Here is a 12,624-nt window from a genome sequence, read left to right as displayed (position 1 = left end):
TGGAAGACCTTTCCTTTACTTTGGAGAGCACAGTCTACACTTTGCCAAAACCTCAGGGTCACTTCCTCCAGCACCCAGCTCTGACTAGCTGGCAGGAAAATGCACTTGCAAATGTAATCAGTGATACTGACTTTAGGGACAGCAATCTTGTTGTGAGTTGGATCACCTTAAAGGCTCTTAGCCTAGGCCCTTATTCTTCTATCCTAAGTTACTGGCTTCCTGGGCCCAGCTACTTCATTTTTCCATATCATGTCATCTTTCTCTAGAATTTGTCCTGGCCCCGCATGATTTGTGATGAAGAAACTACCTTTTTCAGCAAGAGATACTCTGTAGTTCTCCAAGAAGATGACTTTCAACTTGCTTCCAACCATAGGGTCATTGTTCACCACATCTGCCACTGAAGTGATCAGCTTTATGATCATTTTGGCCATGTGATATCCTGGGGCGGCCTTGGAGAAGAATGTCAAACACACTGACAGAATGCAGCCATGATCAAGTGGAGAAATGGTGAGAGATCAGGGCCCCCAAATCCCCAGTGAATAGAATCAACTTACTTTGCCACCAATTATGACTGTTCTGGGCACGAATAACTTCTTAGGGTCTTTCTTAATACCTGAAAGAGAATGAGAAGCGGATGGAACGGAGGGCAGTTGATGGCTAGGGAGGCGAGACCTGCGCCAGCCAAGAGTGTCACTTCCACTTCCAGGGGGCGTGGTGGCCACAGGGCTGACTCACGGTTGTACATGGTGACCACGTGCAGGCAGTTCAAGAGTTGCCGCTTGTACTCGTGGATCCTCTTCACATGCACATCAAACATGGAGGATGGGTTGATTTTCACTTTGTACTCCTTCTCCAAGAACTGGGAAAACTTCAGCTTGTTCTCCTGTGGAGACAGTGCATGATGCCAGAGCCCTTTTGACTTAGAAGCATCAGGTTGTCTGTTTTTAAAAACTGGAGCAATAATAAACCATAATAAAAACTGGAGCAGAACAAATGCCGTGGAAAGAATCCACACTGGGAAGCCTCACCTGCTTCACGTTGGAGAGTTCTCGGAGAAAGACGTCATCACCCACGAAGCTATGTAGCTTTGTCAGCTGGCTCAAGTCTTTCACGTAGTCTTCCCCGATTTTCTTTCAGTTTAAAGATGTGATTTAATTAATCAGGATGGCAGTCAAGCCCAAATGAGCAGTTTCTGTCAGTCCGGTGAGTGCTTGTGCTCGCCTACAGCAGGATGGCTGACCTACCACATAGTACGCAGAATGGCCACACTCACAGAAGAGGCTGGCAAGGCCATGTGGGAAGAACACTTTGCTAGTATCTTAAATGTAGTTTCATTGGCGTTAAGTGTTAAAAACAGGAAACCTACCTAAACGGGGTAACACGGAACCCAGGTTCTACTAGTTATTTATATGGCCTTTGTTATTCTCTTTTACTAAATAGCATTACCATCTTTCATCTTTGTGTCATAGGAGTACGGTCAGCCAGGTATGTAATTTGCAGGCCCTTCCTTTACAAATCAAGAATTTCAAGATGGTTACAGTGGAAAATTAAGTCAAGCACAGAGCCTGTGGGACAGCACAAGTCACATGCTGGTGGCTGATGTAGCCGCCTGCTGCAGACTGGGTTCACAAAGTGCAAGGGCACCCCTTTCCGGTTACCTCTGCTATTAACTCTGCAAGCCCCGGGTTGCAGAGTAAGAGCCAGCGCCTTGGAGTGATCCCATTGGTTTTATTCTGAAACTTGTCTGGTTCTAGCTCGCTGAAGTCCTTGAATCTGGAGACAGAAGAGGCACATCACTGAATCTGGCTGCAAGAGTGTGTTTCTGCTACATTCAAGAAGCCAAGTGTAGGCTTCGCAAGATTAAAAGATGGAAGGAGGAGCTGGCAGCAGCTAAGGCTGTTATTTGAAATAGAAATCCATTTGCAATTCCAAATAATTACAAGAAAAACTCCACATCGAATCAGCTCCGTATGATTTCCTGGCTGGCACTGACATATAGACCAGACTTTTCAGCAGAATAATTTTGTGTGGGTTTTTTTTTTTCTCCTAAATCTAGAACTAGGATGGTTGAGAGAAGAAGGCATTTTTTCTTTTTTAAATGAATGTTACTTCGTGTAGAAGAAAATACTTCTGCACATCTTGATAGGGCCTTTTGTTATCCCCAAAAGCAAGCCTGCATCGACTAGCACCAGTGCACTGACAGAGCAACTTCAGACCCAGCACCACAGGAATGGACACTCACACTTGGGTCTTCACGATGTCTGAGTGAATTTTGGCCACGCCATTCACAGCATGGGAGCCCACAATGCAGAGGTGGGCCATGTTGATCCGTTTGCCTCCTTCCTCTTCAATCAGAGACATCCTTCTCAGACGGTCGACATCTTTAGGAAACAAGGCCGCAATTCTCTGGCCAAAGGAAGAGAAAGGCCTTGCTGGCCACTCAGGTTTAAAGCAACAGTGAGATAATGTCGTTCACTTCCCAAACAAAATCTTTGATGGAGCAAATACAAAACTTCACTCCCACAGACAGGGGTCGGGTTATCCTTAGGGAGATGCCATCCTCCATTTTAGTCTTTTCAAAAAGATGCTTTTAACAAAGCCCCACCAGACTTGAATACTTTTTATGTATCAATGATGGAAAGACGTTTGGGCCTCCAGTTCAGTAAGAGGGAACACTGTAGCTACCCTTAACATCTCAAGACCTCGTTGTCAAAAGGGCTATGAATCTCTAAAAATGACTTACATCTAAATGCTTCTGATTTATCTCATAAATGATTTGCAAATGTCGAGGAAGCAACTTTTCCACCAGGTCTACAGGCCAGCGCTCCAGGGCCTCTGGAAGCACCGTGTGGTTGGTGTATGCGAAGGTCTTCTGGGTGATCTCCCATGCCTGCAGGAAAAGGAGGGGCTTAGCAGCTTTCCTCTGCAAGAAAGGTGGCCCATCACACAAAACCAGACATTCCCTAAGCTCCCGCCAGTCTGCAATGGGACAGTTCATCTACACAGTAAGACACGCTCAATTCTACCAGGTTCCTGAATGGTCCAGAGACTGGGAATATGTAAGGGGGGGTAGGTGGGAAGCAGTTATTTGCAAAACTGTCTGATAAAACTGAAGACAATATACTGATAAGGTTTCTCTACTATCCTAACATGCCTTTTATTTATAAAATAAGCAAAATCTGAGGAACACAAACAAGTAATGTTTTCAATTAGCTGTGTTCTGAGGTTGCAGAGTTTAATTTAGAATCATTTTAGATGCAGAAATAAGGGCAAACACAACAAAAGTCTGAACTACCGAGCTGTGTCCCATTAGGAATGTATTTATTTCTTAATCTTACTCCATGTAAAGCAGTAAGGAGAGAGAGATGTTAGCACCAGGGCAAACTTATTTTTAACCACTGGGAGTTAGCAACAGTAACTTATTTTGAAAAACCGTAAAAGGACCTTTTGGCAAAATCTCAGAACCACAGATATTCTAGTTAATTGAGGGAAAAGGAAGCCAAACTATCCAGACCTTGCACCAGGGCAATTTTTCAATATCCACAAAAATCCTCATCAGCTCAGGGATGGCCAGTGCGGGGTGTGTGTCATTCAGCTGGATGGCAACCTGTGTGGGGAAAAAAGGCATCGGTGTGAAGGTGACAGATGGCCTAGTGTCTGCTTCTTTATCCTCATGCATGTCTGTGCAAAGCACCAAGCAAAATGCCCACCTTTTGTGGGGTGCTTTAAGCCTACCATAATTACTCAAATGTTTTAGCAGAGAAAGGGTTGTTAATCTAATAGGAAGTCCTGAGCCCTCAGTTGTCCCTCTCTGTGTTCACAGACCAAATACTTGCCTGGTCTGGAAAGGCATCAAATGTAGTCTTGGCATTGTCAGTGGAGCCAAACTTGGAGGCTTTGAAACGTCGGATGACATCTTGCAAGGTAGCAGCCACCACAAAGTACTCCTGCTTCAATCGTAGCTCCTTCCCTTCAAAAAACTTCAAGCCAGAGAGACTGAGTGAGAGTAGCTCACCCGGTGGGCATGGCCAAAATATGACGGGGATCTCCCGCCCAGAGAACTTTAAGACTAAAGCTCATAGGACATACGGTGGAAGATGGCAGGTTGAATGTCAAGCATTAGACTTTGTTCTTTCCTGAAACATTATTAAAATGACAGTAAAGGGGCTTAAAGAAGGCATACAAATAAAGGATGAAAGGAATGGGAGACAACAGTAACAAACTTTTTGAAGCTGAAAAATAGATGGATGAGTGTTAATTGGGCCAGAAGACCCAGGAAAGCTGAATTTTGACCTGGTAGAGGAGAAGAGCCAAAAAGCAGCTAAATTTATGTGCCAAATCCTCTAAAGGCTCCGGACTTGGCAGCAGTGGGTGCATTTGGAAGTGGGGGTGAAGATGCGGTAAAAGGTTAGTTGCGAGGGGGTGCCTGGGTGGCTCAGCTGGTTAAGTGTCCAGCTCTTGATCTAGGCTCAGGTCATGGTCTCACAGGTTTGTGAGATCCAATCCCATGTCAGGTTCCGCAACAACAGCATGAAGCCTGCTTGGGATTCTCTCTCCCTCTATCTCTGCCCCTCCCTCCACTCTTTCTCCTTCTCTCAAAAATAAATAAATAAACATTTAAAAATAAATGGTTAGTTGCAAGCCTAGGAAGCAGCTGGCCTCAGACTTCATCCCCAGTTCCCTCAGCTGAGCAATCTCCTTCCCCAACTCAGACAGAAGCTGACATTCTCTGGAGATGGAAACACAGGGTTCTCTGGGCTGGAGGGAAGCAGGTACAATCGAAAGCAGGGTTACCACTCTGTACTGAAAATGGGGGGAAATGGAGTTAAGTGAAAATTTATGTGCTGAATTGTTGAGACTCTAAGTTTTCTTCTCCCAATCAAATTTCAGAACACAGGCAGCCAACATTAATTCTGCGAGGAAAGAAGCTGTAAGAGCCTTCTCTTGGAGGTGAGAAAGATCAGAGCAAATAGTCCTGCATGGTCAGACCTCAGACCAGGGCAAGACCATGGAGGATGCGTCAGAGAACTCAAGATCGTGTCATTTTTTTTAAAGGTTATTTCTTTATTTTGAGAGAGAGAGAGAGGCGCCGAGAGAGAACGTGAGGAAGAATCCCAAGAAGTCTCTGCACTGTCAGCTCAGAGCCTGATGTGGGGCTAAATCTCCTGAACCAGGAGATCATGACCTGAGCTGAGATCAAGAGTCAGACACGTAACCGACTGAGCCACCCAGGAGCCCCTCATGACTGTATTATTGAGGAACTTAGGGAGCATATCTAAGATTCTGTACTTTTCTTATAGGTGATTAGAAGACTTTAAAGAGCTTTAAGCAAGGGAAAAAAATCTAGCTAGCAGAGGGAGGACAGTTGGAAGATTCCTGGAAGAGAGACTAATGTCTGGATGAGGGCTATGGCCAAGTTGGGAAGACAGAATGAGTTTGCTCTTGTAATTACAGTACAAAAATGATTTATTAACTTGTACTTAAAAATAGGCACGACCCCAAGAGCTACCTTTTACTCAATGAATTTAGTTAACTTTGCATCCCATGCTAACTTAGTACACTCTGTGAACTGCTAGAGATAATTACTTCCGAGTAAAGTTAGGTTTGGCCCCTACTGAAGCCGGAGGATGCATTTTAAGCCCCTTCCAGTTAAATAATTTGGGAGGCTGGGTTTAGCTAGGTAGTACTTGGAAGGATTCTTATATTAACTGACCACAAAACAAGACCACTTTTTGCTTTTGGGTCAGAGATTTTTCTGACATGCACTGAAGTCACAATGTTTCTCTCAAAGGAAAAACTATACTATAAAGTTTCTGAAAATACTACGGCAAACTTAATCCTCTGTAGAGACTATAGTTCAACACCAAGTGGACACCTGGTCTTAAGGACCATTTATATCCCAGTCTTCCAAACCTTCTTTTGTGCCACTTTTCAGAGCACAGTAGTAATTTGGTTGTTCCTGAGACTTATTATAAAAGAGTAATGATTACAGCTTCAAGAAAACAATTTCACCCGTATATAAGGTAGAGCTAAGTATATTTAAATCAACTGAGAATCCATAGTGGTCTTCTGTGATCCAGTTCCAAGTTTTTTAAAAAAAGATTTTTTTTTTAAATTTTAGCTATTTTTAGTGTAAGATTAGGAATAATCACCTATTAAAAAAAGTTTCAAGGGATGAATAAGTGGCATAAGAAAAATGTTTGCTTCTGGGTCTGCTCCCAGGTCCAGACCCCACCTTGCCTGAGGGCAGAAGGCTGGGACGAGCCTGTCAGCAAGGGGAAGAGGCCAGGCAGGAAACTTCCAGGGTCTCCTGACCCTGTGGAAGAAACTTCTGTTTGGAACTGAAGCAGTATTTCACCAGTGCTCCCTTCATCTTTTATATCCAGGCTTGGTTTTGAAATGCACATACATAACCTCCCAACTGGTCATGAGGTTACTAGTCAAGGGCAAAATACCCATTCTGATTTCATGAAATGTACAAATTTGTTTTCCTTACTTGGCGGGGAGCGGAAGGGAAATCTAGTAATTCAGGAGGTGACAGAGATTACTGTGCACTGAAGAAAAAAAATCAGTATTGAAGATGTGCTTTATGGGCTATAAAGGGGTACTTCTGAAATAAGCTGCTTCTGTTTCTACCGGGAAAGCAAGCTTGACCACTCACATTATCATTGGGATAGAGGACGCGGGAGATGTTCTCGGCCAGATTTCGGTCCAGCACAGCCTGAATGTAGTCTCCAACGTTAACTGGGGGGAAGGTTAGAAAAATGAACAAACAGATAAGCCAGCCACTGTTATCGAAGCCCCTTGACCTCACCTGATGCTTGCTGCATGCCATGTGGATGTAGGGATTCTACAATTCCTGAAAGTTCAAAAGGAATTCCATAGATCTCCCTGCTGTGATTTGCATGAGAGTCTAAGAGGGCCAGACAGAAGGACTGCTTTAAAAATGTCCTTGCATGTGCTCCATAAAATGGCTGCTCAGCCACTTAAGAGTTCTATCAGAAACTCAAGACTGTTCTCTCAAGCTCAATTTGATACTATTAATCAGAAAGACTACACAGGCATACACACACATATACAGAAACCATTTATGCCCCACTCCCCAATATCTTTGTTTTGTGCCATCTTTTAGAGTTCGTGCTGATTTGGTTGCTTCTGTGATCAAAATATTAAACATACACACACAGACACGAGAGCCCAGTCTGTACTCACAGTCTCTGAGGTTAAAGTCATTTGGCGCCCGAGCAGACCAGAGGCGCATGGTGTTGACGGTGTTGTTCATATAGCCGGGCACCGGGGTGTCATATGGCAGGGCCAGGACCACCTGTGGGATTAAACCAAAGCAGCTGCTCAGTTTCCCATGTGTAGGGACGTTGGCTGAACAATGGGATGTAAGTTAGCAACTGGGTTTCTGTTCCTGGCTCCATCACCAACTCAGACTGTGAGGGGCCCAAACCAAGATGAGGGTCCTAGGACTGGAGGGTAAGTTATTAGGGACCATGTGGAGCTTCCTCCTACTGGAGCAATCTGGGTGGCTGGAACCATCTAGGCTGATGGTCCCTGGAATCATGCCAAGTGTCCCTTGCCTTGATGTGGATGCAGATCTTTCATGTTTCAGAATAAGCCATTGCTCTAAAAATAATAAAATATGATGTGCAAAGTGACAAAGTGAATCTGTATTCACTAAAAACAGGAATAGGGCAATTTTAGTGTAGGTAATTCAATAGTCTTATTTCAAATATGGTGAAAATTAACAGAACAGAAACATATGCAGCTAGATTATAGATGACGTTTAAAATACTATGCTAGATTTTTCAAAGTTGCATGGAGAAGAGTTATTTTGGTGATGAGACCAATCAGCTGATGATCACCTGAGATGGGTGTTAAGAGGTGAGCTTTGGAAAATTGGTAGCTCAGTCTTTGTGGCAGTCATTGAGACTGAGAAGTACAGGAAGGTAACTGTGTTTCACATGAATTAAAATTTATGTGGGAAAAGACTCATTTCTATTCTGACTCATCAGTCAAGCTCTAAGGAAAGGCAATGACAGTTAGAGAGGGGGGGGGAAAACCATAAGAGACTTTTAAAAACAGAATAAACTGAGGGTTGATGGGGGGTGGGAGGGAGGGAAAAGTGGGTGATGGGCATTGAGGAGGGCACCTGTTGGGATGAGCACTGGGTGTTGTATGGAAACCAATTTGACAATTAATTTCATATTAAAAAAAAAAAAGAAAGGCAATGACAGACTGACTGGACTGAAGGGTGCTAGAGATCACTTAGTGCAACCCACTCTTTTTGGACATGACAGGAATGAGGCTGAGAGAGAAGTGACTTGCCCACAGTCACAGTCAATGGTAGGGGTGAAACCGAAACACAAAGCTCTTTAATGCGAGTTATGAGTGAATGAAGCCATATAGTCTGTATCAATCACATATATTTAATCATGCTTCCATGAATACCAGGACCTCGAAGTAATAAATCACCCTCCTTTAAATACCTTTTACCAGGAAAGACAGATCTCTGGAGATTTTTAAAGTACATTGTGATCCATCAGGAAAAGGTGGTTACAGAATGGGAGTGAATCTGGGTTGAAACAGGATTTGTCCTCTGATCCTTGAAGTGTAATTGAGGCAGCTGTGGAAATACACTCAGATATCCCTTCAGAGAACTTTAGGCAGAATTTGCCACCAGGGAGCTTGAGCCGCTGAGGCCATGCTTTCCTAGGGATGCTTCCATCATGACGGAGCTTGAGAGCTAGGACTTGGCTCAAGAGCAATCTTTAATCTCAGGCCCCACCAACCTGGCTGCTTGCTCTGAAATACACAGCCACCTGAGCTCTTCCCGAGGATCCTCCTTCTTTTCTCTTTTCTCTTCACAGGTGCCACACCTCCTCCAACTGCCCCCTCCTCTCTGTCACTATTAGCAATTGCCCCAATATGTCACTTGTACTTCTAATTCTCTCTGGTGTCTGCTTCCCAGAGGACCAGTGCTGACACACATGTGAAATGGATTGCTCAGTTTCCTGGAAGCTGCCCACAGCATGTGTATACCACGCCTGTCCTCATGCTCTCTGACCTCACCAGCTACAGACCTGCGGCTGATTTGGGTGATGGCTTCCATAAATCCATAAAGTGCTGCACAGTTTGGGCCAACTCACCTTATGTGACACCTGCCCCATAACCTTGCCTTTGTGGGCACAGAAAAATATATTCTTTCTAATTGAATGTCTGGATATATTATGAAAATGCTTAGAGGTGCTCTGTAAATACAAGGTAGCTCAACAGTGGGACCTCGTGTAAACAGAATGCTTCAGGACTGATTGTGTTAACTACATACATTTGAACAGGTCAGAAGTCACTGGAAGTTTTTAGACACCAAAACGTATACCAAATACTTGCTAGTTGAATACGAAATACTTGCTAGTTTAATACCAAATACGTGTGTGAATTCTTTGGGCATATTAATGATTGATTTGTTTACAGCTCTCCTGATCACATGTGTAACCAACTGCAATTTAGATTGTATTCTATTGTTCAACTAAATTTAGAAAAAGAGAAACTTATCTTGAAATTATAGTATTAGTTTATCCCTTATACCATTATACTATAATGACCTATTTTAGTTTCTAATCTATTTCATATGTTGAAGAAATTCATCCTCAGATAGAAAAATCATTTTTAAATAGTCTTATTTTTCTGAACTGCAAATAGCTCTACATGGATTAGCAGAATAAATTATCAGTTTAAAAAGTCAACTATAAAATGGGTGTTGGTTCTTCTAAAATAAAATGAAGCTTTTATTCATGGAGAATAATCCACAAACCATCTGAATTTAGCATTACAATACTGAACTTCATTCACAGTTTTGCTAAATAAAAATATCTACTTGGTCTTTACCATTTCCTTTAAGCTTTTAAAGAATGGCTAGTGACACATCGTTCCCAGCCTGAGACCATATTTATTAAGCAAATATCTCAAATGGAGCCTCCAAAGATTAGACAATGCAGTCTCGTAATAGGGGTTATTTATCAGGAAGTAAGAAGACAGCAAAGCACGAACCATCACTGGGGGTGCTGAGAAGTGAACTGGTCAGCAACATGGTAATGCTCCATATCCATCCATGAATTAAGTACGCTTGGATCGACACCAGCATTATTTTTCTAGAAGTGATTTTGCACAAAATAACAATTTGTAAAATTTTGTATTATTTTTCTTAACATATAAATGTTGGCATTCCTCTAAATACTTTAGTTTAAAAAAATTATTTTTAAATGTTTTATTTAATTTTGAGAGAGAGAGAAAGAGACAGAGTGTGAGCAGGGGAGGGGCAGAGAGAGAGAGAGAGACAGAGAATTCAAAGCAGGCTCCAGGCTCTGAGCTGTCAGCATAGAGCTTGACATGGGGCTTGAACCCACAAACCATGAGATCATGACCAGAGCTGAAGTCGGATGCTTTAACCGACTGAGACACCCGGGCACCCCTAATAAATACTTTAGTTTTAAAATATTTACCCCTGTGAAGTAGCAAGTAAATATATGGCAGTGAGGTGAGGAATGACATTTACATTTATTTAGTCTTGGCATCAAAAACTTTTTATAAAACTGGAGAGCTAGGCATGCTAGGATTACAGAATCAATTAATCTGATGAAGCTGATTGTAAAATGACCCTGATAAGTTACTTGATCTTGAGGAAATCACTTCTCTCTTGGTCTCAGCTCCCTTGTTTCCAAAATGAGTGTGTTCAATAAGAGAAGTAATGGATTTATTTGTAAAAATATACTCTTCAATTATTCAAAACACAATGTACTATATCAGTATCACATACACATTATATTTTATGCTATGTATCCACTGTGCTATACAGTACAAAATATTCAGCATGAGGACACTCTGAATACCTGGGTGTCGATCCATTTGGTGCCAGTCTTGGTGTGCTCTACTTTTCCATAGAAGTGCACAGGCAGCATGAATTCAGGACGGGCTTTCTCCCAGGGGTTTCCATGCCTGAGCCAATCATCTGCCTCTTCTACCTGCAAAAAGGACATGGCTTAGAATTTATTTTTCAGGAGGGATGCCTGGGTGGCAATTATTTAATGTTTAATAAGTAAACATTAAAAAAAATTGAAAAATAATTTATTTTTCAGGAGATGTGGACCTTCAATTATATCAAATCAAAAATATCTTTGACTAAATCAATGCAAGAATACTTTTCATAAGAAAGAACTGTGAAACTCAATTCACCTTTGTTAATGTATTACAATAATTTAGGTAATACATTACAATAATTTAGGTAATACATTACAATCATGTATTACCTAATTTAGGTAATACATTACAATAATGTATTGTAAATACAATAATACAATACTGTAAAATAATGTAAAAATGTTATGTATTAACAAGTATTATTGTTGTTAATTTAGGTAATACATTATGTATTACCTTAATTAACAACAATAATACTTGTTAATACATAACATTTAATCCTCATAGCATAACTCTATAGGATGGAACTATGATGTTTCCTTTTTTATTTTTATATTTATTTATTTTTAAGAGAGAGAGACAGAGACAGAGCATGAGCAGGGGAGGGGCAGAGAGAGAGGGAGACACAGAATCTGAAGCACCTGCAGGCTCTGAGCTGTCAGCACAGCCCGAATGCGGGACTCAAACCCACAGAGAGATCATGACCTGAGTCAGACGTCCAACCGAACGAGCCACCCAGGCACCCCTATGTTTCCTTTTTTAAAGAGGAGGAAATTATAACATCTGTCACACAGATGGTAAATGGTACAGCTGAGATTTGACCTTAGGTCTGCAGGTTCCAGAGCCTGTGTCTTAATATCTGTAAATATAATTGTCCAGCTTGAGGGATAGAGGGAGGCCATCCAGGAATGTTTATAACTGAATACCTGGACCTGATGGGTCCTAGATGATGGTTTCTGTCAAGATTCTTTTGCCTAGAATACCCAGAATCAGTTAAGAAATACTACTCATAGAGTAGTATAAGCCTGGGTGGCTCAGTTGGTTAATCATCTGACTCTTGATTTAGGTTCAGGTCATTATCTCACGGTTCGTGAGTTCACGCCTCACACTGGGCTCTGCACTGACATTGAGGAGGCTGCTTGGGATTCCTTCTCGCTCTCTGCCCCCCTCCCCCCCGCCACTTGCTCATGATCTCAAAAATAAATACAATAAAATAAAATAAAAAAACAATACTACTAATAGAAAATTCTCTTAAGAAAGCTTATTTCAATATAAGTATAAGACACTATTACATTCTGTAGTCTTTAATTTAATCCTTCATAATTGTGATCTGATAATGAACTATTAATTATGGTTCATTTTGAAAATAACATCTACTAATACATAAAGAATTTTTTGGCAATTTCAACATTTCCCCATGTGTTTATGTTAATTTATAACAACACATTTTTTTTTTTTAATTTTTTTTTTCAACGTTTTTAATTTATTTTTGGGACAGAGAGAGACAGAGCATGAACGGGGGAGGGGCAGAGAGAGAGGGAGACACAGAATCGGAAACAGGCTCCAGGCTCCGAGCCATCAGCCCAGAGCCTGACGCGGGGCTCGAACTCACGGACCGCGAGATCGTGACCTGGCTGAAGT

The 12,624-nt window shown here is 41.9% G+C and overlaps 1 protein-coding gene across 1 annotated transcript in view; it reads right to left on the bottom strand.

Annotated features, from left to right (window-relative positions):
* PYGL (glycogen phosphorylase L) overlaps positions 1 to 12,624 on the bottom strand; it is a 44,015-nt gene that overhangs the window by 13,054 nt on the left and 18,337 nt on the right. The window contains exons 5-16 of the mRNA XM_049612792.1: positions 10,896 to 11,027; positions 7,213 to 7,324; positions 6,662 to 6,744; positions 3,837 to 3,980; positions 3,515 to 3,607; positions 2,744 to 2,890; positions 2,243 to 2,406; positions 1,659 to 1,773; positions 1,029 to 1,130; positions 736 to 883; positions 555 to 613; positions 308 to 449 (exon numbers count right to left, since the gene is read on the bottom strand). Of these exons, the coding sequence (XP_049468749.1) occupies positions 308 to 449; positions 555 to 613; positions 736 to 883; positions 1,029 to 1,130; positions 1,659 to 1,773; positions 2,243 to 2,406; positions 2,744 to 2,890; positions 3,515 to 3,607; positions 3,837 to 3,980; positions 6,662 to 6,744; positions 7,213 to 7,324; positions 10,896 to 11,027 (1,441 nt within the window). The remainder of the gene's footprint in view (positions 1 to 307; positions 450 to 554; positions 614 to 735; positions 884 to 1,028; positions 1,131 to 1,658; positions 1,774 to 2,242; positions 2,407 to 2,743; positions 2,891 to 3,514; positions 3,608 to 3,836; positions 3,981 to 6,661; positions 6,745 to 7,212; positions 7,325 to 10,895; positions 11,028 to 12,624) is intronic.

This window comes from Panthera uncia, assembly GCF_023721935.1.
Source record: "Panthera uncia isolate 11264 chromosome B3 unlocalized genomic scaffold, Puncia_PCG_1.0 HiC_scaffold_1, whole genome shotgun sequence".
Classification (NCBI taxonomy): Eukaryota; Metazoa; Chordata; class Mammalia; order Carnivora; family Felidae; genus Panthera; species Panthera uncia.
Note: the sequence above shows the minus strand (reverse complement) of the source record. Positions and strands in the feature narration are given on the sequence as shown.